Genomic DNA, 27,772 nt, shown 5'->3' with positions numbered 1-27,772 from the left:
GGCAAACTCGTATGTCACCCATTCCTGGCGCGCAAAGCATTTCGTGATACCGGTGAGCCAAATCGGCTCAGTAGAATTTGCTCCATCGCGATCGCCCAGGTGAGGGCTGCTCCATCTGCACTGTCATCCTCTGCAGTGTGAATGCTAGCTATGAAGTGATTCGATTCACGTCACATATCATGTGACTGATTCAGCCGCGAGAATGTCCCGTGTGCGAATCCAGCTTGACAGCATCGCCGAAGAATGGGCAAACAGAGCCGCTGGCCGAAGATATGACACGGACGAGTCGTCCATCCGCGAATGGAGACTGTTTTTGCAAAGATTTGAGCACTGTTTGCAGTTGTCAGCGGATTATACGTGTGAATATTTTTTTCCTTTCTGGGTTGTAATGTAAAAAATATGGTATATTTTCATCATGTGTTGACAATATTTTCAGATCGGCAGCACGAAGCGAAGCCAGCCACGCTTTCGCGTCTACTCCCCCCCCGCTGGCTGACAGTGTCGCCCGCAATGGGACGACACTATCACGAAAAGTGCCGGCAGTGGGAGCGAATGCTTCGCCTGCCTCATGTTTGAAAGTGTCTCCGAGACTAAGATTCCGCAACCTCCTGCACTGAAAGTGCGGGAAGGACAGCACACATGATGCCGCGCCATCTCGGCGCGCCCAGCCTATGCACACGTGGCAGATGACCTCTAAAAACAGGGCCCGCTGGCTGCTTATGCGCTCAGCCGCGCAGGCAGCCATGTTCAGTCTTGGTTCAGCCACGGCCACACTAGAAAAGGAGGCATGCCAACCTGGCTGGCCTCGCGTCGTACTGCCAATGTGAAGATATTGTCAACACAGCATGAAACCGTATCTTTCGTCGCTGTACGCTCAAACTCAAACAAATTTATTTTCTTTCCAACTGCCCGATAATTCGGAAAATTTTGCGGCCCCTTCCGGTAAGAAAAATTTATCGGTGACTGCACTTACTTGCATAACAGGTCAAATTTCAATATAATGAAATTCTAATATAACGAATACAATTGCCGATTTTACCTGACTTTTGTTATATCGAGGTTTAACTGTAGTTCACTTTCTCGAGCCTGTAGAAAGGAAAAGAAGGTGCTGTTCAGGAGAATGTGTTGTTTTGTCCTTTGTAAAATAAATGACAGATGGAGGATGCATTGCTCTGACTGCCGTTCCTGCATATTGTCCTTCACCATCCTAAAGCCTGGTCAACCCAGACATAATGTATCCTGCGGTTACAGTTGTACCCCGAATAAACAGGGAAGGACTAATGTGCTTTTCCCCAGGTATTACTAACTTTGCTCGTGTGAATCGGCTAGGGGTTTCAACATGCTCGGCTGTTAAAGTACCAGTGGCAAGCATCGCAGTTCTCTTCATTGCAGTCTCGATCTAGGCCAAGAAAAAATTCCACTCCCAGGTTGGAATTTTTGCAGCATCGCTTGAGGCAAGCATGGGCGAGCTCTCCGAGGTACACCACGTCCTTCGCCAGTGCATCGATCTGACGTAGGGAGAGCGGACCGCTGCCCCCAGGCACACACTTCATCCTGCGTACAGTGGCAGTAAGTGAGAGAGAAACACCTAAATCGAGCGTAAGCTAGTCCTTCAAACTTTTCACTGCGGATTCAGCTGGATTCACACGACAGACCAAACTGTGGTATAAGCATGCATATCCTGGGATCATATGTCACCAGTTGCCATGGCACTCGCATGGTCCGCATGAAGTGATTCTGGCGGAAGCCAAATCCATGTTTAAAATTTTTGGTTAACAATATGAAAATAATGATGGCAAAATGCCTTAGTTTGGCAATGGGCATCTTCAGTTTGAAGACACTTATTGAATTGAAAGCGTGCACCGAAAATGCATGGCTGCAAGTGAAAGAGCACAGCATTCCAATGCATTTGCACTACAGCTACAGATGTAAAATTTCATAAAATTTTGAGGGGCGTGAGAGAAACTGGTTTCTTTCATGTTTTTTTTTTCAGAAAAATATGAAAAACTGAAAAAGAGGCAATTGTGCACAGAGCTATGAAAACCCAACACATTTCTTTAACACTGAAAAAATATAATTAAATATAAATAATATAAACTGGTTACATTATTGCATCACAACAGTCCCAGCTGAGCTTCCACGTTCAAAATCTAGGCATGATTTCATGTCAAAGCAATGATTTCACATCAAAGTGTAAAGACCGATATTTGTATTAATCTGTGTCAGGTTCATTTACACGTGACGCGCCAACACTTTGCTGTGCAGTGAATGAAGCCTTCCGGACATTGAGGTTCGAGTGCACGTACACAAATTTTTGCATGCAATCACCTGCAAGCCTTTGCGTAGCTTGGCGTGTACATTTTCAAACTCAAACCAGTTTCTTTCACATGCCACAGAAGAAGGAGGAATCTGCAGTACGTGACAGGAGAGGGGTTGGTTGAAGCAAAGTCCTTGCCACCACGTGGATGGATCTAGGTGCTTTGCAGACTTCCAAACTCCTTCTTTTGACCAAATTCCTTTGCAAACGCCTTTAAAAAGAAACTTCCGAGGGGAGGCACTGTTTTCTTAAAATTTTATACTGGTTGAAAACAAAAAAGTTTTTTTTTCAGAAATTTTCAATGTTTTTTTGTTCTTTTTTTCAACCCCTTGCATCTCTAGCTACAGCTAATTCTTTGGTGATCTAGTTTGTCCGCTTTATGTCTGTTTCCCTGCCGTGCGAGTGCCAGCCGCGAAGTGATCCAACGTACATCGTGTCACATGACTGATTTGTCCACAACCACATCTGTCGTGTGCATCCAAGTTTTCATAGAGAACATAAAAAACAAACCTCCCTTTTTTTAAAACTTTGCACCCAATTCCACGCTGTCCGTGATGTCACAGATTTCACTGTACTTTTACCTATTTACCCGTTTCGAACGTAAAAAACTCCCGATGACCCTTTGCATACTCTGAAATGCTACCGCAATCTTCCTCCATTATTAAGTGCTAACCCCAAAAAGACAGTCAAAATCCATGATACCACGGACAGCTGGTGCACGAAGTTAGAGGTGGCATCGTCAGCCCATCTTCTGCTTCTACATTCTTTTCGGCTTACCAAGCCTCCACATTAGGTAAGTCTGACCGATCTTGCACTACAGTCGAATCCTCCTACAACAAATACCGATTCCCCATCAGCTGCCCATAGAAAGTAATACAAAAAAAGTCCCTTCATAACAAGACGTTTTATTCAGTATTTCCGCTTCAACAAACTTTTCAGGAACGAAACTGGGATTGAACTGAAATTGGAACTGCCGCGTAGTCAAATTAGAAGGCCCTTCCAAAGCTGTGACGATCATATGTCCACTTGAACGAGGTTTTTGCGAACGAAATCAAATTCATCAAAGTACCAATTTAAGCCACTGCAGTCCATAGCTACGCGTGGTCATCACGCGCCTGCACGAGGCTGCAGGGGATCACCGCAATCGCTGCCGTTTTCTGTGGTCTGTGTCCAGTTGAAATGACTATGCCAACGAAGAAGCGTAAATTCTCTCTCTTCGAGGAGAAGGCACATATGATCGCCATGGCAGTAAGCGGAAGAAAAAAAATCTCACAGTTTGGCCCGAAAGGCGAAGCATCGATTGCGATAGCAGATTAGTAGACATCTATACGAACTAAGGATAGTAGTTTTAGTGATTCATATAAACTTGTAAACATTCGCTAACTAAATTACCGAGGACACTGTCACGCACGCACAGCTAGACATGAACACATCTCACTCGATGACCGCGGAAACTCGGTGTCAACACGCTGGAGTGAGAAGGCGCGGCAATAGCAGCGATCGAATTGACCACCAAGCCTGTTATATAGAGGTTTTGGTATAGAAACCCACATATTCCACACCCAGGGGGCGCTGCTTGTAGCTGCTCCATACTATACAAGAAGCTGCCTATGCCAATGAAAGAGTTCTTTGCTAGTTTGCGTCTCTCGCTTCACCGCGAACTAAACGTCGAAAGCAGAGCGCATACAACTCTACCGGCACTAGTAGCACTTTGCCACGGTGTAAGAAATATACTCTTTAGGTGAGGACACTAGTGAAACGCGATCGATCAGATAAAGTAGCAAAGGCGGGTGCCGATCGGCCCGGTGACGGCAGCGGATACCTATCGTCGGTACGCCGCAACTTCAACACAGAAAACTTTTATTATGCGAAAGCCGCGCCCCCCTTAATATCCCGTTCGTATAGCAATCGGCACTTCGCAGGAAATCCGAAATGATTGAGTGACGCGCGAGAGTAAGTCATCGGGGAGAGGGCAGAACTAGGGGTGAGGGCATGCGCGCATTCTTTGTCCGCGCAAGCTCTCGCTTGCGTTCTAACTGAAGTTGCGTCGTACCGCCGATAGGTATCCGCTGCCGTCACCGGCCCGATAGACGCACGCCCTTGCTACTTTATCTGGTCGATCGCATCTAGCAAGCAAGCCGAGAAGTGTCCCCAGCTAAAGAGTATACGTCTTACACCGTGCACTTTGCCCACATCGCAGATCGCTTTAAAGATGAGGTCCGCGTGGGTGCTCACTTTGTGCACGTCACAGATTGCTTTCAAGATATCACCCGAGTGGCCGCACCGCAGCTGCTGTTGTCAACAAGATCCTAACGTCACATCGTCTGGGGAAAATGAGAATCCGCTAGACACATTGACTCCGGCGACTGCTTTGAAAGTAATGGATCCTTTTCACCTCATCAGAAAAGTTATCAGAACTCACGACTATGGTGGCTACCATGACAATGACATTGCGATGGCTCTTTTAACGGACTGTGAGACTCGCGTAATGCCTTTGCTTACCATGAAGCGTAAAAAATCCAGGATGACCGACTTTTGGAAATAATACTTCCGGTAAATGCAAGCTTGCCGACTTTGTCATAAATATGCAGTGAAATCATGATAATTCAAACCACTTCATTGCAACGCTGCATGTGCCGCAAAATGAGTGTTTTGCGATCGGCCGGGCACGCGCGTTGGGTTAGGCGTCGGCCGTAACGCACGAAAAATGCTGTAACAGCGGCGCGAAATACATTCTCTCGTGAAGTTGACACATTATCGACTGCTTTCGGTACGTCTCAACCTTTGCCCCGACGCCATCGCGAAGATTTCCCAGATGATAGTTTCGGTTTCATTCACAGCTTTGCTGTTTGGTGTACCGTATATACAGTTAAACCTGCTTATAACGAACCTCCATATAACGAATTCCTGGATATAACGAAGTTTTTCTATTCCCCGCCTTTACTCTATAGAAGCATATGTATTTGAGACCTCTACGTAACAAAGTGGCAGCGGGAGACCCCCTCGATATAACAATATTTCCCTTCCGACAACCTAGAGATTTCGCCCCAAATTTTGTCATTTTTGCGCGAGCAGCAACCGGAAGCACCTTCTCTGCTGCGACGGAATGCGAAGCGCACGTGTGCGTGCGTGTGCGAGGCGGGCCTGCATCCCTCGACCCGGCGATCTTGCCGCCGCGGGCGTGACCTTTCTTTCCCCCTCCCTTCATTCAAACTTGATCCTGCCGCTTGCTGCAGCTGGCCTAGCCCGCCAAGCCGGCACTCTCTCCTCTTCCAGTTGATGTTGCCGACGCGCTGGTACACGCTGTGACACATCATACTCGATGAGCGCGGACACGCGCTGTCAAACGCTGGCGGCGTGTGGAAGCGCCGCTGGAGAAGCGAGCGAAGTGACCTTCGTGCTGTTGTCTATCGATTCAACGCAAACTGAGTGCCGAGAACACACAGCACACACAAAGCTACGAGCCGCCGACGCACCTACACTGCTAGACTCTGCCCCAACGCAGATCGCTTTCAAGATACGGCCCGCGCGCCGCCGCGCTGTACACGGTGGATGCCAGAGTACAGTACAACGCCGCCCCGCTTTCCCTCCCCCCTCGCTCCCTCGCCGGTGCCTCGAGCGCAATGGAAGAAGGTGCGCTTCCTCCCTGCTTTTCGTGCGCGCACAAGATTTAGACGTGGTTGTCGGCTGGCACATACAGCATACGGCGCGCAGCGACCGCGTTATCGCCCTTGGTCTTTATACGGAATATCTGAGCCAAAACCAATTTTAGGGCCACAACGCGTCATAGACACCATCTTTATATAGCAAATGCGGATCTCAAGGGCCATACTTTTGCTGGCGGAAACCGAAAATACGTCATAGTTGTCGCCCCCGGCACTTTCAGCAGCCAATGCCATCATCAAGCCACCAAGCCAAGCGACATGAAAAGTCAAAATGGCCGCACGGCCCGGCGCGGGGTGGCAGTTCACAGTTGCGACGCAACAGCAGGGTTACCAATGCATTGGGTTCTATGGGAGCTGTGCCGGGACCGGCCGAAAACGGCGTAACAGCCGGGAAAACGCAGCCCTCGGGAACGTAACAGCGGGATTCTACTGTAACACTATACTATATAACTATATAACTATACAACGCTACGACGCCATCGTGACGCTCGCTCTTCGTTTCCGATGCCTCGCGCTTGTGCGAAACGACACGCGTCCAGGCATCCGGTACCTGGTGTGACATTCCAAGGATGAGTGCTTCGACGAAAACGGAAAACGGGTGCGCGTTACAATCGAGGGTGCGTTAGAATCGAGTAAATACGGTAAGCGTTTCTTTTTCGAATTTTCGTGCCGAACCTGCATATAACGAAGTCCTCTTTATAACGAATTCCACTACCAATTTCGCGTCAACAAAGTTCCGCCACAATGAAATATTTCGCGTGTCCCGTGAATTTCGTTCTAGCGGAATTCGGCTGTATTCCAGAGAGAGGTCAGCCTGACAGGTATTCTGGCTGTCCTATAATCTAACTTACTACAGTCGAACCGTTAAGTGGTCGTTGTATCAGTAGTTCGTTATATATGGACTCGCCTGTCAAAGCGCGCAATAATTAGCAACACTGTAGCAGGCATTGGTAATTACGAATCGATTGAAGGTGAAGATTATGAAGATATTGTCTGAATATAAGATTTTCAGTACCTTCATTCTTGTTCCCGGCACTTTTCCGCATCTAACTGCAAGTTTACATTAAAGACGACAAATGAAGGGCTAAATGCGGCGTCGCAGAATTTCGAAACAGCACCCGGCCAGTTCCGATGACCTGCCATTTTGAAACTATGACCTCATTCACTGCCAGTTTTTCTTTGAGAGTTTGCGATATATTTTACTATCAGCACAACACGAGAGGATTCTGCATACAAAACGAAGCGTTCTAGTAGGCTGGAAGCAGAAACTACTGTAGTATGTCGGCATTTTGCTAAGATCTTGCCGTTATGGCTGCAGCATTGGCCACACGCGCACTGAAAGCTGCAAAGTTATTATTTTTTTTTTTTATAGCCGCTTCGCCCGAAAAAGTGTGAAGCTCAAAAGGTAGAACGCCATCGTGAACTGTTATCAGTAAGTCAAAGTCAAATTTATTTCAGCATTTCTTTTGTACAAGAAAAGAAGAATGCTAGGACAAGCACAAAAAGCTGCTAAGCTGCAGCTTGACTGGGTGCTTGCCCCATTACTTGGCAGAAACAAGAGACAGAAAAATACATTTGAGTGAAAAAAAAAAGAAACATTTACAGATCTCAAAGGTCCCGTAAAAAAGAAGAAAACGAAACACAAAGCACATCATGTAAAATACTAAAAAATCTGCAGCCACTGCTCTGTTATAGTAAGCCACTGTATAATATAAAATGAACAGTAGCCTACAGAACAGCAGCCTTCACAAAACGCAAAGCACATGACGTAAAATAATTAGAAACCTCATTACAGAAGCAATAACAATAGTGTCTACATGGAAACTTAAAAAAAAGACAAAAAAATTAAAAAAGCACAGCATAAATATTTCAAATCAGTGTAATAGTCTAATCATACAAAATCAATGAACAGTCTATTTGTATTTAAGAGCACCAGCGATTTAGTAGAAAAGTTCTCCATTTTTTGCGGGTTAAGTTATTTATGTCGATATTGTCATTTTCCAGGTCACCTAAAAGGGTAACTATGCGCGATTTTAACCTGTTTCTTCCATGACATGTTCTTGAAAAGGGAGTCAGCCAAGTGCTTCTATTTCTGAGTATACGATATGTCGGATGATTTTGTTAAGGCACATAATGCAAGAAAGGTGGTTTCGTTTTGCTTAAGACTCTTCTTGTATTTTAATAGTAGAGTGAAGTCATACAATAGTTGAAAAGGAAGTATGCCATATTTTAAAAACAGATCCTTTGTATGCGCATCGTGTACTACATTCGCTATATAACGCAGTACCCTTTTCTGTAGAGTACAAATTTTCTGAATGTTCCTACATGAAGTAGTTCCCCATATAAGAGTACAGTAGTTAATGTGAGTTGCAAAGAGAGTGTTATAAAGCAATAATTTAATCTTGTCCTGTCAGAATATGACGAATCCTAGAAAGCACACCGCACGCTCGTGATAGATTTACACATACATGCTGTACATGAGCATCCCAGCTTAAGTGTTCGGTGAAGATAACTCCTAGTGTTTTAACCTCACTTACAACAGCTATTTTTTCACTCCCTAGGTACAGATCAAGTGAATGGTAACTGTTTTTTGATAAGGTGTGAATAAAACTGATTTTGTTTTTTTGGTATTAATTTCAAGTGAATTTGCTATACTCCAGGTGTGCATTTTTTAACAATGTGAACGTGTGCAGGTGTGCAGTAACAACGTGAACGAAGCGTCGACGAACTGTAAACACCGATTATATGCAACTTTGTATGGCAGTGGCACGTCGTGCCACGTTCGCTCTAACTCGGGTCACTTGTATATCGATAGCAATGCTTGAACAGCCGTTGGTTCAAATTGGTCCAAATCATCCAAATAGCGTACATAACAAAGTGCAAGAGGTGCCACGTGGGGAACTGCGTGAAAAAGAGTGCTGCCACCGTAGCTTCCGAGACTGCGCATGGTGCTATCAGAACTGCGTGCTACTGTTCAGCCGTCGTGAGTCACGATCAGAGGCCACAGCTGCCGTATGCTGCACTGCTTCACCCTAAAGCATGCTGGAGACATGCCTTGAAATCACGGTCACCCTAGCATGGTTGAAAGCGAGGGACTTTCTTCTCAGCTTCTGAAACCTACACACAGCACAGGGCGCAGGGGGGGCCCCCCTGTGCCAAGTTTGGTTATGCTTCCATGCTTCGTAACTTCGCGTGCACCCTCTTTTTACATCAACACCGGCTTTGAAGTGTTCGTTGTAACAGTACGGCACTTTTGAAAATGTTTATTATATCTGGACACAGTTTCAATAGGCAGGGTTGGAAAATTGTAAATGTTGTGAAATTTGGTCATTATAACCAATAGATCAATATATCTGGGATCGTTATAAGTAGGTTCAACTGCAATATTTCTTTAGCAGCACTTTCAAAAATACAGATGGCAATGTGGTGGTATCCAATGTGCAGAAAACATGCAAGACTTTGAATGAGCATCAACATACCTCTTGACTACCCTGCCTTGAGCGTGTGTACTTCATCTGCTCGTATGTCAGGTTGAGGAAACTCCTGAGGCAGTTCTGGATGCCACGCACATATGATGGCAAATGGCAATCACCAGCCTCTAGCTTCTTGTCAAGGTAAATGACCACGTCGGCCACCTGGCAGCAAAAGAGAGCAGTGTGGTGAATTGTAGCAGAGATGGTTGCCAGCTTTATAGGTTGCAGTTAAACTGTGGACAGGCCAGCTAGAGCACCCCTCATGAAGCAAGCTTCAATGTGGGTGGCGCATAATGCTACGCAAATAGAAGTTCATTATAACAGCACATGCTCATTAATGAATTGCTTTGGGAAATTATCGAGGAGTAAAACATCATTATTACAGTCTTGATTAAGCTTGATGCCCCTTCAGAAAATCATACCTATGAGTGACTAAAACACTCAATGCCTATGTTGGCACGGCATGGAATAATCAGAGGCAGAAAGCACGAGCTTTCAACAGACAATGTCAAGATCATGTGCAAATGATTCACACTAAGACATGATACAGTAGAATCTTGATACGAATCTCACAGGGCCGTGAAAATATTTGTGCCATCTGAAATTAGTTTCACCGAAAAACATAAAAACGGGAGAGTTACGTTAGACGAACTGACAAACTTATCGTTCAATGGAGCAAGAAACAAATACTTCACTTGCAGGGAAAGAAATCTCTAATCTCCTGTTGCTTTTTTGTCAAGTCAGCCAGCAGACTTTTCTCAAGCACGTAAAAATGCTTGCACACGTCGTCGCTGACTTCCTCCGCGTCTATAGTACAAGTTAAAACGTCGAGTGTGCACAGCATTTCAGCTTCCTGTGGTGGCATCTGGGCATAGTTCCTGTCAATGTCGCATTCATCCTCACTGGAACCCACAGCGTCGGATGTGGGCACATGCACAATGTCCTCGACAGTGCACACACAAGTGGCAAGGCTGTCATCTGCGGTGAGAAATTCATCCAAGGAGCACGTCATCCAAGGAGCACTCGACGTGAAGATCATTCCAATCCTGGGTTGCCTTCCTCCGGCTCTGGAGGCATTAATTACTTTGGGACTTCTAAAGATGCCGCACTTCCCGAAACAGTTGGCTATGGCAACTGGCGTGACTTAGTCCCAAGGCGTGGCAATGAAGTGCAGCGCAATGAAGTGCAGCCGCGTCTGCTTCGTCGAGGCCTGGCGTGCTAATCAGGAGTATATTTGATTGTTATTGCTGGGCACATGTGACCGTATCGTCGATTGAATCTGATCACCATTACGTTTCGCGGTTGAGGGTTGCCTCATTTAGCGAAAGCAGGTGCGTGCGTAGCTGTCGGGCAATGCTTAGAACCAGGCGCCGGCGGCTCGACGACGCGTGTCAGCGGTTGGTAGATATGTGGTGGTTACTCCATACGCTTCCAATGCAACTGAACAGCTCAATCATGCAAGATTTATTGGATCTGGTGCGGTGCAGGGTGCTTATAACCAAATGTCAAAGCATAAGCGTGGCGATCGAGCAGCGTGGTACCTGCAGCCAGGCGATGCGCGACAGTGATCACAGATGCCAGCGCAACTGATACAGCCCAGGTGCTAGATTTTTATTTTTAGTATTTAGTATTTATTTATTTATTTATTTATTTATACATACATACTGTCAATCCCAACAGGGATTATAACAGTACTTGTGATAAATATATATTTGTTTACCTATTTTTTTACGTTTGTTTACCTGGAATAGCTTTTCTTTCGAATGTCTGAATTTGGAACAAGCTTCGCTCGCGGTGAACCTTAACCTAGATCGTGCGCGAAGTTTGTATTGAAGATATCGCGTTCGTGTACGGCAAGAATTGTTCGTGTGCGCTATCTCTGAAGCGAAATAAGCCAATAATATTGCACTGTTAGGGCCATCTCTGCTCTTTCTCTTGTTTTCCTTACACCGTCTCACTGTGCTATGCTCATAATAATGTAATGTCGAGTCTTAACAATTGTCGAATAAATACATATGCATATGACTGTAAAGCACTACTGACCGTGAGTGAAAAGCGCTTAGTGGTCAGCGAAGCGGTCACTGCACGCACGTAAGTATGTCACTTGATCGACTGCACGAATAATTTATTTTTTTCGTTACTGTTATTCTTGCAAGCATGATGCTATTGTCCGCGTACCCATGCGAATACAGTTTTTTTTTTCTTTTTTTACGTTCTTACTTGCGCGGGCTCATTTAGCGCGTTTCTACGCCACGCACAGTTAGCGCATTACGGTTCCAGAACTCTAACACTGGCGCTAGGCCGCACTGATGAGGTTGACACGTTCGTTTTGCATTCTCTTGCTCAAGCACATAGACAACGCTCAAAGATGGGTGAGCTCGATGCAGCACCACACTGTTGAACTTAATTACCTTTATGGGCAGGGCCGCGCAGGGTGCGTGTGAACGCAGAGACAATGTTTTAGTAGACACAGGGTCTGCATACATCTTCCATAGGACACAATTTTTCCAGATCGTTGCAATGTGTATTTACCGACTAGTTCTCTCGCAGAGTGCCCCAATTTGTCTTATACCGGTGTCACACGGCCACTTTTGATAGCGATCGAGGCCGATCTGGATTGGAATGTTCGACCGCGATTGGCTCCCTTCCGCTGATTGAGCAAAGAAGCCAATCGCGACCAAGAAATTCGACCCATATCGGGCTCGATCACGATCAAAGGTGCGCCGCGTGGTATTAGGCACTGGAATGAAGTCGTGTTTGAAAGAATAACAAATGTAGCCTCTGCCACTACATACGAGAAAATATTGCACCGAAGAGCTGACAATTTTCGCAACCTATTGGGAAATGTGCCGAAAAGAGTTTACCAAAATGAGTTATTTTACTGATGTGTGCATTTGTTCAAATTAGACTGAAATGCCAAGTCCCCAGGTGATCCAGGAAACCGGCGAAGCGTGAACGTACCACATCGCGGCAGTGGTCTCGCGGAGTGCTGTGTTGTGGACACACTTAGTCCCTAAATCGTTATTTTCCGCTGGTTGTTTGTGCACCCATAAACTGCGCAGTGCTGGCCTGTAGCCTTTTGATGAGTATATATGCCATTATTTACGAGCGTAAGTCATTCGTGACAAAAATAAACGGAAACATCGAAGGAAAGCTACCACTCCGCAATGCAAGCACAAGGCAAGCTCACAGTCCAGACCGAACAAGCAACAGTGACACATACTCTCCACGCCAGACCGTCGGAAGCGCCCTCGTGAAAACGTGCCGGTCGGAGGCACCGCCGCGTTATTTGGCGCGCTGCTGAGAGCATTGTTGGTCCGCGGTATGTTCGAATTAACCGTCTCAAATGCTTTCGCGTTCGAATTAGCGAGCGTTTTCACCCATTGAAATACACATAACTTTGACGGGACCGGAGCATGAGTTCGAATAAACCAGCAGTTCGAATTAAGTGTATTCGAATTAACGAGATTCGACTGTATAGTTAACAAGCAAATGTTTACAAGTTTATACGGACGATAAAAATACTATCCTTACTTTGTATAGCTGTCTACTAATTTACTATCGCAAGCGATGCTGCAGCTTTCGGGCGAAACTACGACTTTTTTTTCACATGTAAGAATTAAAATAATATTGTGTGCAGTTCAACACTACTCCCATTTCTCAATTTTTCCTGTTTCTTGGCTCTTGCGTTTCCCGGCTCTTATGTTATTTTTACGGCCCCATGAAAAACGTATCAACGGGGTTCTACAGTACTAGTTTGTAGTCGTATCATCCAATTTCAAGTGAAAATGTGATCGTATAAACTGCATGAACATACATTATTACACCTATGAGGCCATTGGTCGGAAAACGAAAAAGAAATGTATCATCCCTAAAAACGCATTACGCAGAATCAAATCAACGAGGTTCCACTGTATATGCCCTTATTTTATCTCAATACACCAGCATGTGAGAAACTCTACACGTGAGACCAGGGTAAGGGAGATGGGTAAGGCATTTTCCCCCTGCACCGCCCAGGCTGACAAGGCACATAACCTTTAACCATTTGTATTTATGACCTCACATAAAAAATGAGAAAGTCTGCCTGAGATGTGTTGATATAACAGGGTAACAGGGTGTTGATATAATATGGGTCTCATCAATAACAGCTACCTATACTAGTAGTGCTGCATTTATCATATCACAAGCAAAGACAAGGCCAACACCAGGAATACACTGTCATTGAACAGAGTGAGCTATAATGGCTAATATACAATGCTAAAACAGAGCAGAGGGTGTAATGCAGACTTGCCATTGTGTCGAACACATTGTTGAGGCCAACTTGGTACTGGTGGTGAAGGCAGTCTGACAGATGCCGGCAACCATGCATAATCTATAACCGCAAAGGAAAGCAATGTTTAAATAAAAAATGAACAATTTAATTCATAAATTGATATGAATACTGAAGCAAGGGAGACACAGCAAGGCAAAATGGTTACCAAACATAGGTAATAGTTTAGCTATGATGTACAATGTAGACCGCTTATAACCTATGTCGCCGGAGTCGCGAATATCCGCACTATAAGCGGTACCGCACTGTAACCAAAGCAACAATTTTCAAGGCCCGCACATATGCAAACATGTGCACCGAGCCGCCACGCGTATGCGGCAGTCGAGTAATGCGGCTAGAACGTTTGCATTCAATTTACAGTCGAATCTCGTTAATTCGAACCAAATCACGCGGCGGCGCCTCCGACCGGCATTGCTCCGGCACCGCCATAGAGTAAAGGCTTAGGGGAGACCCCTCAATGTCGCTCGCGACAAAAAAAAAAAAAAAAAAAAAAAAAAAAAAAAAAAACGCGGTGGACATTTCACCCTCTCTCAAATGGCAAGGTCGCCGATTCTGCGTTGCACCAGAACATGCGTGTACGAGCCGACGTCTCAGCCACGCTACCGTAGCCACGCGTAGAAAACGGCAGTGAACCCTTCTTTCTCTTTTATGCTTCCTCTACTTTCTAGTCACGTGTTGACCTTGCACGCTGCGGCTACGGTGCAGAGGGATGCAGCGGCGCTGTCCCCACGCCGGCAAATGCCCGCTTTCCGATAACGGCAGAAAACGAAACTTCGGGAAGCTGGCGCCGGGCCGGCCTAGCGGCGGCGCCTGCACGGCGGCGGGCGCGCACGGTGACAGTCGAAAGTGAGGGAGCTACGAGGGAGGGCGAGGGGAGCCACCGAAGCGGCGGAGTTGCCGAGGCGAAATCCGCTTCCCTGCCGCCCTCCTCCCTCACATTCCACGGTCTCCGCGTGCGCCCTTCGCCGTGCCGTGCCGGCGCAGCCCGCTTCGCTGGCTGAAGTTTCGTTTACTGCCATTATCGTGAAGCGAGCGTTGGCGGTTTCGTGGCCCTCGCTCGCTATTCGCGCCGTGATATTTCACGAATCGCACTCAAGATTCTGGTTACAGCCTCACTGGCTGTTCGTTCGGACCACATGCCCTTCTCCTCCACTTCGTCTCTTTCTTCCTCGAGCACTGCTTGGGGCGCCCATTTGAGGGTAGCGTTCGCCGTCTCCGCTGACTTCCGTACTCCCAGGCAGCCGCACTGTAACCGGTATTTCATTTCCCGCAACTGCACTACAGTAGCCGACGGATTTTTCGGACTCCAAAAATTCGGACTTGTTGGATATTCCGGACTTCACAGATGTACCGTCAGGATTCCCATAGAGCTAATGCATTTTCGCGACCAATTTTTCGGGCGAATCTAGGTGGCAATGTTCGATTTTCCGGACTAAATCGCTCGCTCCGAGCCACGCTACCCGATCTTGGGGGCCGCCATGTTGGATTTTCCTCTGGCTAGCCGGGCTTGGCTTCCAGAGCCCCCCTGTATAGCCTTCAAGATTGGTAGACGCACGCTATCCTCTCGTCTCCGAGGCCATGCCCACTCTTCCTTGGCCGACAAAACGTTCCAAAAAGCGGCACTTGCTTTTTTTTTTCTTTTCGGTCAGCTCAGCACTATCGTCATTTTCACTTAAGCGGAATCTTTTTTTTTATGTTTTGGTTGCGCCGTACCCGGTGTACCTGTGTGCGGGTGAAAGCTTGCCTCGCGCATGTGAGAGAGGAAGGCGGCCGGAAGCGCGCGGACTTTCGCTCGCGGGGCACGGGGAGAAGGCGACGGAGTCGGTGGGGACTTGCGTTCAGCTCTTGCCGCTGCTGCCGCGCAGGCACCGTATCTTGAAAGCGATCTGCTATGTGGCCGAAGTGTGCGCTAGCGGGGGACTCATCTTCAAAGCGATCTGCGATGGGTACAAAGGGCGTGCGCCGAGTTCCAGTAGCTTCGTATGCGCTGTGTTTTTGTTCTCGACGTTCGCGTTGAAGCGAGAGAATAGACAGCGCGAAGGTCAATTTGCCCGCGGTCATCGAGCGAGATGTGTTCATGTAACATGTGCATGCGTGACACCGTGCTTATTTAGTTACTAAGCGCATATTTACAACTTTATACGGCCGATAAAGCTAACGTCCTTACTTCGTATTGCTGTCTATTAATTTGCTATCGCAATCGATGCTCCGCTTTTTGGGCGAAACTGCGACATTTTGCTTAAGCCGCTCTCAGCCTCGTAATTTTTTATTTTTTTCTCTTGGGGGAGGGGGGGGGGGGAGTTTTTCGGACTGTTCGGTTTTTCGGACTGCTCGATTTTTCGGACTATTTTTCAGTCCCCGCGAATCCGGAAAATCGGTCGGCTACTGTATAAGCGATACGTGTATACATGGAGTGCTATGGGAAAATTAGCGGGAGTCTGAAAAGACCGCACTATATCCGGTCCTGCACTATAAGCGGTTACGTTATAAGTGGTCTATACTGTATATGGGATAGGGGAACAAAGTGAAGGTGTAACAGATGATTTGTGTTGTGAACTGGAAGTTGTCAAGCAAGTTGCCAAGCTTCAAGTTGCCAAGCTTAGTGTTGTTGGGATCTCAGCCACTACAATGTTTAAGCCTAGTTCATTGATGCCCAAAGTCTAAAGAGTGCTAAAAACTTTAAGGGGCTACTCGAAAGATGCTACTCGAAAAAAAAAATGTTTTAAAATTATTTGTGTTAGAGGTTTGAAAACTGAGCCAGTTAGAGAGTTCTTCAAGCAGATTTTGAACATGTCCTTAGTTTTTGTCTAGCTGCTAGATTTCTTGAGTTATGTCCTACACAACAGCAAAATATAGTGATCTTTGCGGGCACTTTCTTGTGCATTAAATTTTCACAAAAGCATCGTGCTGTAGCTTATTTAGCTCCTTGTAGACTGCAAAGTGCTGATATTGATCCAAACAGCATGTACAAAGTGAAACTATGCAAAAAAAGATTACACCAACAAATTTTTTTTTTTTTTTTTACATTTGCATGAGAATAACCTTGTGCACTTCTTGTCCTATACCAACAAAATTTGGCACACATATTTTTCAAGATACACAGAATGTTGATATCTACTTGAAACTGCAATATCTCCCAGCAGTAGTTGCGAAAGTACAAGGTTATATTTAATGGGATTGTGAAAAAAATTTCTTATATAGTGTCCTAATTTTTTGTTTGCATGCCGTTTGGATATATATTCAACATTAACATTTAACATAATATATAGATTAGCTGCACACTGCATACACTCTGCAACAAGCCAAGCAGGACTTTTAAAGTAGTAACGCATCCAATACACATGGTTGCAAGTGAATGGAATGACAATAGTCACCAAAGTTATCTATAGAGAAAAACAATTCCAATCAATGTCGAAAGAAAATAGGGGGAGTCATTACCTTTTCAATGTCATAAGACTCCAAGATATCCTTCATCCCATGGTCAAACAGCGTCTTCTTCAATGACTGAACATCAAATATGTACACCTTTGATGAGGTTGCAACCTGTGCAAGAACAAAAGAAAAGAAAGGAGTTTCACACCTAGCCTTAAAAATCAATAATAAACAGTATACCTATCACACATCACTGTGCTTGGAAAGTTTTCAATTGTGTGCATAAAATAACTGGTTGACTCAGAATAAAGTGTGCCATCAGTGGACCAAAAAAAAAAAAAAAATCATGTGTCTTCAATGATCGAGTACTGTGAGCACGGCTGACTTATTGAATCAAGCTGAGAAAATTCCCATTGATGACCCCGGCACATTGATCAGGGCAAGTACAGAGCATGCAATCAGACTGTAGTAAATGGATTAATATTATGAGCATCCCCTTTGAAACAGCGTGGTGGCGGATGCCACCAAGTTCATTAAATTTACCTTTCTTCTGCACTTATTACCAGCCCTTGAGACCCATGGCTAATTTTAGTAAAACATCAAGCCTGATAAAAATTTATTGCCCTAAAATCTATTATGTTTCCTGTCTTTGCACCCCCACCAATATTCCAGCATCTTTTACTACTGTCCACCACAGATCCATATATCTTTCCTCAATTATCCTTAAAGCCCAAGGCCTCGGGCAGGGTAATTAAGTCCTCATTTACATCTCGGTGGATAATGCAACGTGCTAAAAAACATACTTAATGGTTTCTGTGCTAATGCCATCCATGGTCGCATGTGTAGCAAGGCTTAGCACCTGCACATATGGCTTCAGTGACACAGGAATGGCTGTCTAAAAATTTTCATGGCCATGTCATGATGTTCACTAAGGATTCGACTGGGGCTAGTTGGTATGGCAAGGTTCTGTTTACTGTGCTATACTATTACACAAAGGACTTTTTTTTTTACCTTTGTGTAACAGTATAGTGCAGTAAACAGAACCATGTCATTTTTAATCTGTAAACACCAATACTGAGCTTGTAAGACCAAAGGACATTTATGTGAGTGACATTTTAAAAGAGCTTTACAAGACGAGTCCTTGAAGACAACAAAAGTATGTTCCATGTTAAATGGAACACCTAATTAGCATTCCACCATGAATTATAGCTAAGGTGGGCAATGAAAGCCTGTAGATGACATTATTATTCATGGATGTCTGCCTAATCGACCATGTTAGTCACTTTTTTGCAACACAGTCAAAGAAATAATGTAGTCATTACGCATTTATTACGAATTAAGTGTTCCCTTTAAGAGTGCATTGAACAGTACAGACGTGAGCAGCCTTGTCTAGAACGCGGGAACGGCGGCTTCCGGGGCTCTCCGGAGCCAGCCAGCGACGTCTAATGCTACCTGCTGGGTCCGACTAACGGTAGGAAACGTGCCCAGCAACTACCGTTGGACATCGCTGGCTGGCTCCAGAGAGCCCCGGAAGCCGCCGTTCCCGCATTCTAGACAAGGCTGCTCACGTCTGTACATGTGATTGCTAAAATGTGTAAGTAATAGTACTTCATCAAAGATGGAGGACACTTGCAGAGTAATATTGAGAAAAAGGTCGGTGGCTGTAGCAGTTTCATTCAAGAAACTTTAATAGCATTGATTTGCCAAACTATGTACCAAATGTGGTACATGTAATTAATTCTTGAGCAATACATGTACTTTTTTTTTTCCGCTTTAGTTAGGTGTTCACCGCGAAACACTTGCTGCACCCTGTGCTGCAAACAGTGATAATGACTAGACTAGTGCCAGCCACGAAGACATCACGAATGAAACTCACCGCCAGAACAGAAAGCGAGCCATGACGTCCAACTTTCATGCCTTCAAATGCGACAGAAATAGTCTGTACCTTCTTTATTGCTGCAATCTTTAAAGAGAAAAATAAGAGCAACAGATGTTAAATGTAGCAGTGCAGATCAAGGTAGTGAGAGTTTCAAATGACTGCACCACTGTGACTAATCAATGATGACTTTCCACCAAATCTAATGTGTCTAGTATATTAACCAAGCACTCTCTGATCTCTTTCATTACTAATGTCTTCAGCAGACAAAAGGCTTGTACTGATAACATGGCGGCCATGTTGGTGCATTGCAACTGATCTGGTGAAGATATGATGTACTTCTGGAATGTGGCAATGTGTTGTCCAGCGATAAAAATCTCTTTTTTTTTTAATTAGAGTCTGGGTTGCTTGCTGGAGCACACTGGTCTACTCCAGCACCATCTGTCTTTGTTGGCAAGTGGAGCGATAGATGTGCGACACGGGGCTTCTCCGATCAATGCATGCAGTTGTTGCGAAGGCCACGCTTATCAAGCTAGCGTGGAAGCTTGCCGATTGCTGGCTGCTGTTATTCCTGCCGTGCTTGCACATTTATTTTTCGTGTGCATGACAGGCACACTGTTGACAAAAATATCTTATTTGTTTTTATGCATCATGGTTCCTGCACAATTGGTAAAACACTAGGCTTCTTCAGACCAAATTCATCAGGCACTTTCGGCCCTTTGTTGAGCGAAATGTCTATATGATGGTGGCAGCAGTTTTACCTGAGCATTATTATTTTTTTTTTCTTTAGCAAAACCTGGTGACCTAATGCAGGTGAAAGGAGGCTCACAAAGCCCACCTGGCACAGTGCAACTGTTGCTTCTGGGCTCTCTCCTGCTTGAGTGTTCAGTCATTTGATAATGACAGCATGCTTACCTACGAACAGAATAAGCAGACAAGCGCTTGATTGCATTTTAGTCAAAACATTAAGCAAACTATCGGGAACACTGATCTATGGTTGGAAACGTCAAAGTAAAGATGGCGTAGATGCAGCTTGATTTATTGCATAAACGTATCGTAGCAGTTTGTTTGATTCATATTATGCAAATTACATTAACTTCAATTCTGTTTTGACAATATATTAACAATTGCAGAAAATTTCGTACTACATATTCAAGTTTTGCGTGCTAAGCGCACCAGTAGCTCGCAGTGCCTTTCTGGTGGCATCATTGGAAAAGTGACCACAGTTCTCCCACTGTTTTGCTACACAGACGACACAATGCCCCATTACAGTAGACAATAGTGAAATTCACTCCATATATTACTACAAAACAGAGTGAAGAGAGTGAAGATAAAAAGAACAGTGTAAAGGCAAATAAAAAGACACACTGCCATCATGCCTGTTTTTATGCTGTCCTTACTTTGTTTGCGCCATCTCACAATCACAGTAGACATCAACCAAACAGACCAGCTTGAACAAGGACCCAGCTGTAAATGGGATTCTAATACAGTGCAAGTAAAATCAAATAAATCTTTTCTATGTGCCCTCATTGCAGGCAAATTGTGGATGCACTTTAACATACTAAGACTAAAAAACTAGGATTCTGATCCACTATGTTTGACAATGAAAATGCAGTGCGAATGCCATACCATATTTGACTGCCATACCATATGCGGTGTAAATTCCCGTTATACAATACAGTAAAACCTCGTTAATACGTAGTTGACAGGGAACGTGGATCAGGTACGCACTAAGCGATATACTAATTAACCGACAATGGCAGATGAGCGGCTACAGACTTACCAGCCAAATAAACATGTCAATTCTCACTAAAACACACACGCAGACAAACTGTTTTATTTGCAAGCGGGCAGCAAAAAATGTGTGATTTTCCTCTGCCACCATGGCAACCTTGTAGCGACAACAGCATCCTCAAACTCAGCAAAGCTGCAAGCCCGTTTCTCCATCAGGCCCCACTTCTCTGCGAATGCCCTCATGACAGTTAGCGCACTAGCCGCGTTGGATACAGATGGGCTATCATTTACGTCATGACGATGATGTGGAAGCACTAGAAGCTATGGAAGCAGGCAACATGTCATGGCTACCATGTTTTGACGTCACTATTGGTGGCGACTGCAGTCCTGAAAAGGTTCATGCTCCGCAGTATCGCTACCTATTGTCTGCGTGCACGAGATTTCGCCAATTACAAGCTTGTATGCACTGTAAACTGACCTAAATACTACACACTAATCGTTTGGCATGTTTTAGGCGACTACGGCTTAAGCGGTCAGCTAATATATTACCGTAAAATTCCGAGCAAGCGCCCCCCCTCGAGCAAGTCGAAATTACCGGCAAAGTTAGGGGGGGCGCTATCCCGGAACGGCACCAAAATTCAAGATGGCCACGACAAAATTTTCCCGCAAAAAAAAGCGCAGTTGGAATAGCATTAAAATTTTATTGAACATGAACTTTATTAAGCCAAAGATTTGTTAGTGGTGTTTATCACACTCAACACCACCGTTACTCAAAACCACCAAAAGAACTACAGAAAGCGCATCGACGCTGCACCGGCGCGTCGCCGCGACCGGCGACGTGAACATTGGTTATGCAGCGTCTATTCCAGGCAAAATTATGTCCGCGAGAGTAAATTGACGCGTAATGTTCACTTTATTAAAAACCATGTCCACGGTGAAACGTTTAGCACTAATGAGAGTTCCGATACAAGTGAAGCTCAGCTGCAGTGCATGGCTACCGACGGCGGACAGCGAACCGCGGCTCGGCCATGCTCGCATCGCAGCTGGTGGCGCCGCAAATATCAGCATGTTTTCTTCATCGTGTGAAATTATTGTGAGGAGAGGGTAGGCTTTAAGCGGTCAGCTAATATATTAGGTTCAATGGTGATAGGGCGGGGGATTCGTCACAAATATATTTAAACCAGAATTACTTATTAAGTGGGTACGTAATAATGAGGTTGAAATGAAATGGACAATTTTAGAGCTGCGAATCAGAAAAAATTGTATTAGGGCTTATAAAAAGAAAACACCCCAGCTTTTGGTCTCATAAAAGCAAGAGAGACTTGAACATCTAAAAAGCTTTTACTGCCAAAAGTAATACGAGAAGCAATTTTGACATGTTCACTCTAGAACAAAACCTTGTGTATTATAAGCAAGGTTTTACAGCAATATATATATATATATATATATACAGAGTGTCCCAGCTTAACGTAACCAATGCTTTAAATACAACAGAGTGTGCTAGTGGGCTGAAACGAACTCAGTGGTGTTCGGGATCACGCGACCTAGTCTGCGGTATATTTTTCATTTTGCAAAGTCAATTAGTATAAACTAATTGCCTAACTTTTTAAATATTGGCTTCAACTGCCAATATGAAAGTTTTAGATCACATTTTGCTCTTCATATTTGTCTTTAAAGAAAGCCCGAGAAATACAAAAACAACCGCGTGACAGCGCCCCTATTTCACCACCCCACAGACGACCAATCGGGAAACGACATTGTTTGCATGCTTCTATTCCGGACCCACTCGAGCGCCATGTCGCAATCAGGCGTGCAGAGCGAACAGTGGTGATGCAGGTGTGTCGCGCTTCAATGTGACATGGCATGAACATATCATTCACTCCACTTCTGGAATGAAGCTCGAACACACAAGCCAATAACAAAAAAAAAAAAAAAAAAACGTCGGGCTTGAGTAAATGTTGACCGCAGAACTATTTAATAGCAAAGGAAAATGCAATTATTATGTTCTTCTATTCGTTCGCGATCACATCTTACTCGCAAGAATTGCTGGCGCGTATCTTGCGGCCATCGGAAATGCCAAGCCCTTCCCGGAGAGCGCTGCAGAGACAGGCGGATTTTGTTTCTTGATCGGTCGTCAGGAAGCGCTGAAATAGTGGCACTATCACGTGCTTGTCTTTGTATTCTGCAGGCTTTTGTTAAAGGCAAGTACAAGAAGCTCCATCAATGGTACTTAGTTGCATTTTTAAATGTGATCTACAACTTTCATATAGGTACTTTCTTGGTGAAGCCAATATTTTAAAAAGTTAGGAGATTAGTTTATACTAATTAATTGACTAGTACACGCGATCTTCAACACGACTGAGTTGGTTTGAGCCTCCTAGCACACTCAGTCGTTTTTAAAACATTGGCTACTCTTACCTGGCCACGGCTACTCTTAAATGCCACGTAGCTGGATAGAACCAAGGTAATGTTTGCCGTCGCTTGGAGATACTCAGATTATTTTTTAATTCTGCCTAGTTACATTAGTCTTAATTAATCAACTTCTCAAATATCATAATTAGATGAAAAGTGTCAACGAGAAAATTGTAGAGCAACATGAAAAACTCCCGATACAGGTTTCTGTTGCTCGAAACGTGCGGCATAAAAGTGCTTTTGTGAGCATGAAAGAAGCCCGCGAATACATACAAAATTGCTGCGCAACTGGCCGCTTGAGCCACTTTGCGTGTATTCGCGGGCTTCTTTCAGGCTGCGAACACTTTTATGCAGCACGTTTTGAGCAACAGAAAGCTGTATCGGGAGTTTTTCATGTTGCTCTACAATTTTCTCATTGAGACTTTTCATCTAATTATAATATTTGTGAAGTTCATTAATTAATTAAGACTAATGTAATTAGGCGGAATGCAAAAAAATAATCTCACAATCTCCAAGCGACTGCAAACAACATTACCTTGGTTCTGTCCAGCTACGTGGCATTTGCATATGTGTGTGTGTGTTAGGGGCTGAAAAGTGTTATCTTTTTCAAGTAAGTACAAGAGGTGGTATAAGCAGACTAACAGCATTCACATAATCACATAAGCACCACTGTAACCCACAATATATTGCATACACACCGCCTCGCTGAGCTGATCATTCACTTCGTCAATGACTTCAAAATCAGTGGCAATTGGTCGGCGTAGCTTTGGTAGGTCTTCTGGCATACCAATGACTGCAAACAAAGCATGAGGTTGATAAATACTTTGAGCAAGCGCTCACTTAGTAGGCAACGAGAAGTAGAGGGCACCCATGGGGAGGTTAGCAAAGGTTAACAAGAAACCACAGTGACTGCGCAGTCATTCATCAAACATCTGCAATTTCGCTATTACGGCATCATTTCAAAAAATTTGTGCAGTTGTATGTTCATTGTAGACTGGTACATTGCTGCTACTATAAAATAAATTTTCGACCTCAGAGTAGTTTAGGGACCCTTTTTAGCTGTGACAAACACAAAACTGGTGCTGCATTTTCCATTGATCATTTTCATTTGTAGGTTTATATTTGCATGACGCAACATCAAGTCAGACAGTCAGTTTAGGGACCCTTTTTAGCTGTGACAAACACAAAACTGGCGCGGCATTTTCCATTGATCATTTTCATTTGTAGGTTTATATTTGCATGACGCAACATCAAGTCAGACAGTCAGTTTAGGGACCCTTTTTAGCTGTGACAAACACAAAACTGGCGCGGCATTTTCCATTGATCATTTTCATTTGTAGGTTTATATTCGCATGACGCAACATCAAGTCAGACAAGTCTACTGTAGTCACTAACGTTTGTTGCCATGAGATTTCTTTAGAAAATTCTGGCAATGCAATTAACAACTGCATGATGTGAAAATAACACTTGCAAATGGTGCTGTTGCCCACAAGTTTTATCACATCGGCTATTTAAATCAAATCGGGGCGTTTGAAAGTGATTGACTGAGAATACAATACTTGTGTTTTCTTATCTCGACAAGGAACTTTAACTGTTTGACAACTGTGCTAAATCTTTTATGTTTGTTGACACAGCTACACGAGATCGTCTGCAACATGTTTTAAAAAAGCCATTAACTAGCCTCTGGCTTTTGGCCTAACTGTTCGCATTTCCTTCATGATTGATCGAGAAAATAAAATGAATGCATGGCAAAAAAAAAAAACTGTGAAGATTTATCAGTAAATGCGAAAGAAATGCCAATAGCATCACATCGTGCCTCTTTGAAGTCCCGGATTTATGATTCAAACCATGTTCACCACATTGCAAAGCGTTGTTTAGGAGCTCAGTCGATTCATGTCCTGCTTCTTGAAGGAGCAAAGACGGTGGTTCGAAGCAGACTACAGTCAGTTGTACTAATATACATACATATATATATATACATATATATATATATACAGATAGATCGATAGCCCTTAAAGAAGGTCGGTTCACTGACCGAAACTGTTGGGCAAATATACCGATGGTAATGCATTAAAAAAAGTGAGACGAACGCTTTATGAGGCCCTTCTTGATGACCTCCGAGGAGTCGGCCTCTTCACGGTGGCAAATGAATTCGCTGTTGTTTTGGGCTGAATTCAGTTTTTCCAGGTGAGCAGGTACAGGGCGCACTCTCAACAAGCGTGGTCCCTCTTCACTGAAAGGCAACATCGTAGTGCAGGTAAGTGGATGAAGTCGTGTTATGGGATAATAATAATTGCTTCACATAAACATTTAACATGAATCTCACAGGACTCAATACATGGCACTGTACTTACTCTCGTTCCAGAATGTATTTCTTGCGCGTCGAATTCTCCAGCACCACACCTGCAACACGGGCACAGATTGAAATGCTGCATGTGACGGCTCAAGGAATGCACTTTGGCAAAGTGAAACAGTACATGCAGATTGACACTGCTACTTACACGATATAATATCCTGCGCGTAGAAGTGAAGCGGTCCAAACAGCGGCCGAGTTGAAGCAACTTCGGTTACTGAAACAAAGACGTTATAGGGGGAGGTGAATGGAAGAAGTCTAAAGCACTCGCAACAGGTTAGCTGCAACTAATGGAAATTCAACTAGCGCGGGTTGACAGACTAAAAAAAAAAAAAAAAAAAAAAAGCAGTGTCTATTCTCCCGGCAGCCGGGAGAATTTCTGAAACAAATGTCTGCCGGCACTCGCCTCCTATTCGCACTCGCTCTCGGAAGGTTAGGTTACTAGACTCAGCCATAAAAAAGGAAAGCATGCTCATAGTACACGCGGAAGTTCGCTATCATTCGCTGGACGATGACAAACACTTGGACGCAAACACTTGGACGAACTACGACGCAGTGGCACACTGCGTCTACGATTCCATATCAAAATGCACAAACGCTAGCGTCTGAACGAAATGCGATCTGCATCAAAATGCACAAACGCCAGCGTCTGAACGAAATGCAGCCGTTCGCTGCTAGCGACAGTTTCAAAGGCGCAGTGAACGCGTAGGATAGTTTTGTTGTTATCAACAAAAAAACAAACTCACTCTGCTCTAGTGTGATTCGAGCCGTCTTCTGAGAGACATCAGCAACGACGCCCTCGATATTACCTTCGTCCAGTCGAAGCAGCACTCGACAACCTTGGAGGTCGGGGCAAAGCCATTTCGATGCGATGGTAGACATCTCAATATGCAACGGTGCGGCTTGTTTTCACGATGAGAACAAAGGGTTTTCGAGAAGCGGGCGAGTTCAATGCTTAGCGCTGCGACAACAGTGCACGGACACTCCTAACACACAGTTCAATGCAGTTGCCCCTGTTGCGCGCACAGCTTCCAACGCACATGTGCGATTGTTCCACCAAAATAAACGCGCTACGAACGCGCTGCGAAACCCGCGAAACGCCGATTGATGGCGGCGCTGGTGGCGCCACCGATGCTGAATACCAGTGAATATTTTCAGTGAATACCGCTTTCAATTAATACTTTTTATGATGTATACACAAATACTAGAATGAAAAGCATGTATAGCATACCTGATTAACGCAAACAAGCTAGGTGACTATTTGTCACCACACCGTGCCAAAGGATAAGCCAATAACTTATCATCATCATCATCATGCTGCTCATGGAGGAAGGAAACAAAAGGATGATGCTGCTGCTGCGATTCGCTTTACAGCGTGAAAGTATATAGGAGCGCGAGACTAAATACCGACCGCAACATCGCCCAAGGTTAGCGGTATAGAAAACATCATGCTGGCAAACATGGGCTGCTCATCAAAGCTAGCTCTTTTATGTACCCAGAATGGAGGCCGAAATTCCCTAGTCAAGTCGACCAGTTGAACAGGCGAAGTGAAACTCGCTGTGCATATTTTTTCGCTGCTGCCCATATGATTAATGATGGACCCGCCTATGCGCATTGTTCTGTTTATAATATTTTCTGTGTTTGTTTGTTTTAGGCAGGATTGCGTTATTTCGCGAGCGCTCACATGAATTCATGGGTAGATTGTTAAGACTGTCAACAACTTCATCTTCGGCGATGCCTTATGTCTTGTGTGGCATGTGCGATCATTTGGATGAATCGTCTTGGTGGCGACGATTGTTGACCCTTTTTGTGTATGTAAGTGGTCGATTGTGCGAAATAAGGAATCGGTTAGTCGCATTAACCTGTGTGTGTGTTTATTTGACCAGAAATTTAGTTCGCTCCGCGGTAAAGCTTCAGACTCTTTCTATGTTCTCAAATTGCGCAATCTGTTCACATCTGTGCGCCCACTAACCTCATGATTCCAAAAAGTCACGTTAGAAACATTATCTTTCCGTTTTCTTGAACCAGTAAGCTGTTGCCGGTTAGACCTACGGGAAGTCCGCGTGGCAGGTCGAAAAGGTTAGGCGACTGTTGCAATGCACCTGTAGATCGTCAGCGCGTTTGTCAACGCAGGTTATAGGCTGACTTTATTTGAACTTGTGAATCGATAAGTCGCGCAGTGTGTGCTGCTATGAGATGCAGAATATGCAAAGGCACAAATGGAACCGAGATCGAGTTTT

The 27,772-nt window shown here is 44.6% G+C and overlaps 1 protein-coding gene across 3 annotated transcripts in view; it reads right to left on the bottom strand.

The window, feature by feature from the left end:
* LOC125944643 (uncharacterized) overlaps window positions 1-26,622 on the bottom strand; it is a 55,102-nt gene extending 28,480 nt beyond the window's left edge. For 2 of the 3 annotated variants that reach the window (XM_049665196.1, XM_049665197.1), the window contains exons 1-8: window positions 26,279-26,622; window positions 25,681-25,749; window positions 25,534-25,582; window positions 25,270-25,412; window positions 23,878-23,972; window positions 19,034-19,120; window positions 17,224-17,328; window positions 13,747-13,827 (exon numbers count right to left, since the gene is read on the bottom strand). In XM_049665196.1, coding sequence (XP_049521153.1) covers window positions 13,747-13,827; window positions 17,224-17,328; window positions 19,034-19,120; window positions 23,878-23,972; window positions 25,270-25,412; window positions 25,534-25,582; window positions 25,681-25,749; window positions 26,279-26,414 — 765 coding nt within the window. In that variant the 5' untranslated portion in view covers window positions 26,415-26,622. Of the gene's footprint in view, window positions 1-9,461; window positions 9,618-13,746; window positions 13,828-17,223; window positions 17,329-19,033; window positions 19,121-23,877; window positions 23,973-25,269; window positions 25,413-25,533; window positions 25,583-25,680; window positions 25,750-26,278 lie in introns of all 3 variants that reach the window. The other variant, XM_049665195.1, reaches the window with a different exon arrangement.
* Between the last annotated feature and the right edge of the window lie 1,150 nt (window positions 26,623-27,772).

The sequence above is a fragment of the Dermacentor silvarum genome, chromosome 4 (genome assembly GCF_013339745.2).
Source record: "Dermacentor silvarum isolate Dsil-2018 chromosome 4, BIME_Dsil_1.4, whole genome shotgun sequence".
Classification (NCBI taxonomy): Eukaryota; Metazoa; Arthropoda; class Arachnida; order Ixodida; family Ixodidae; genus Dermacentor; species Dermacentor silvarum.
This window is presented reverse-complemented; position numbering and strand designations above follow the sequence as displayed.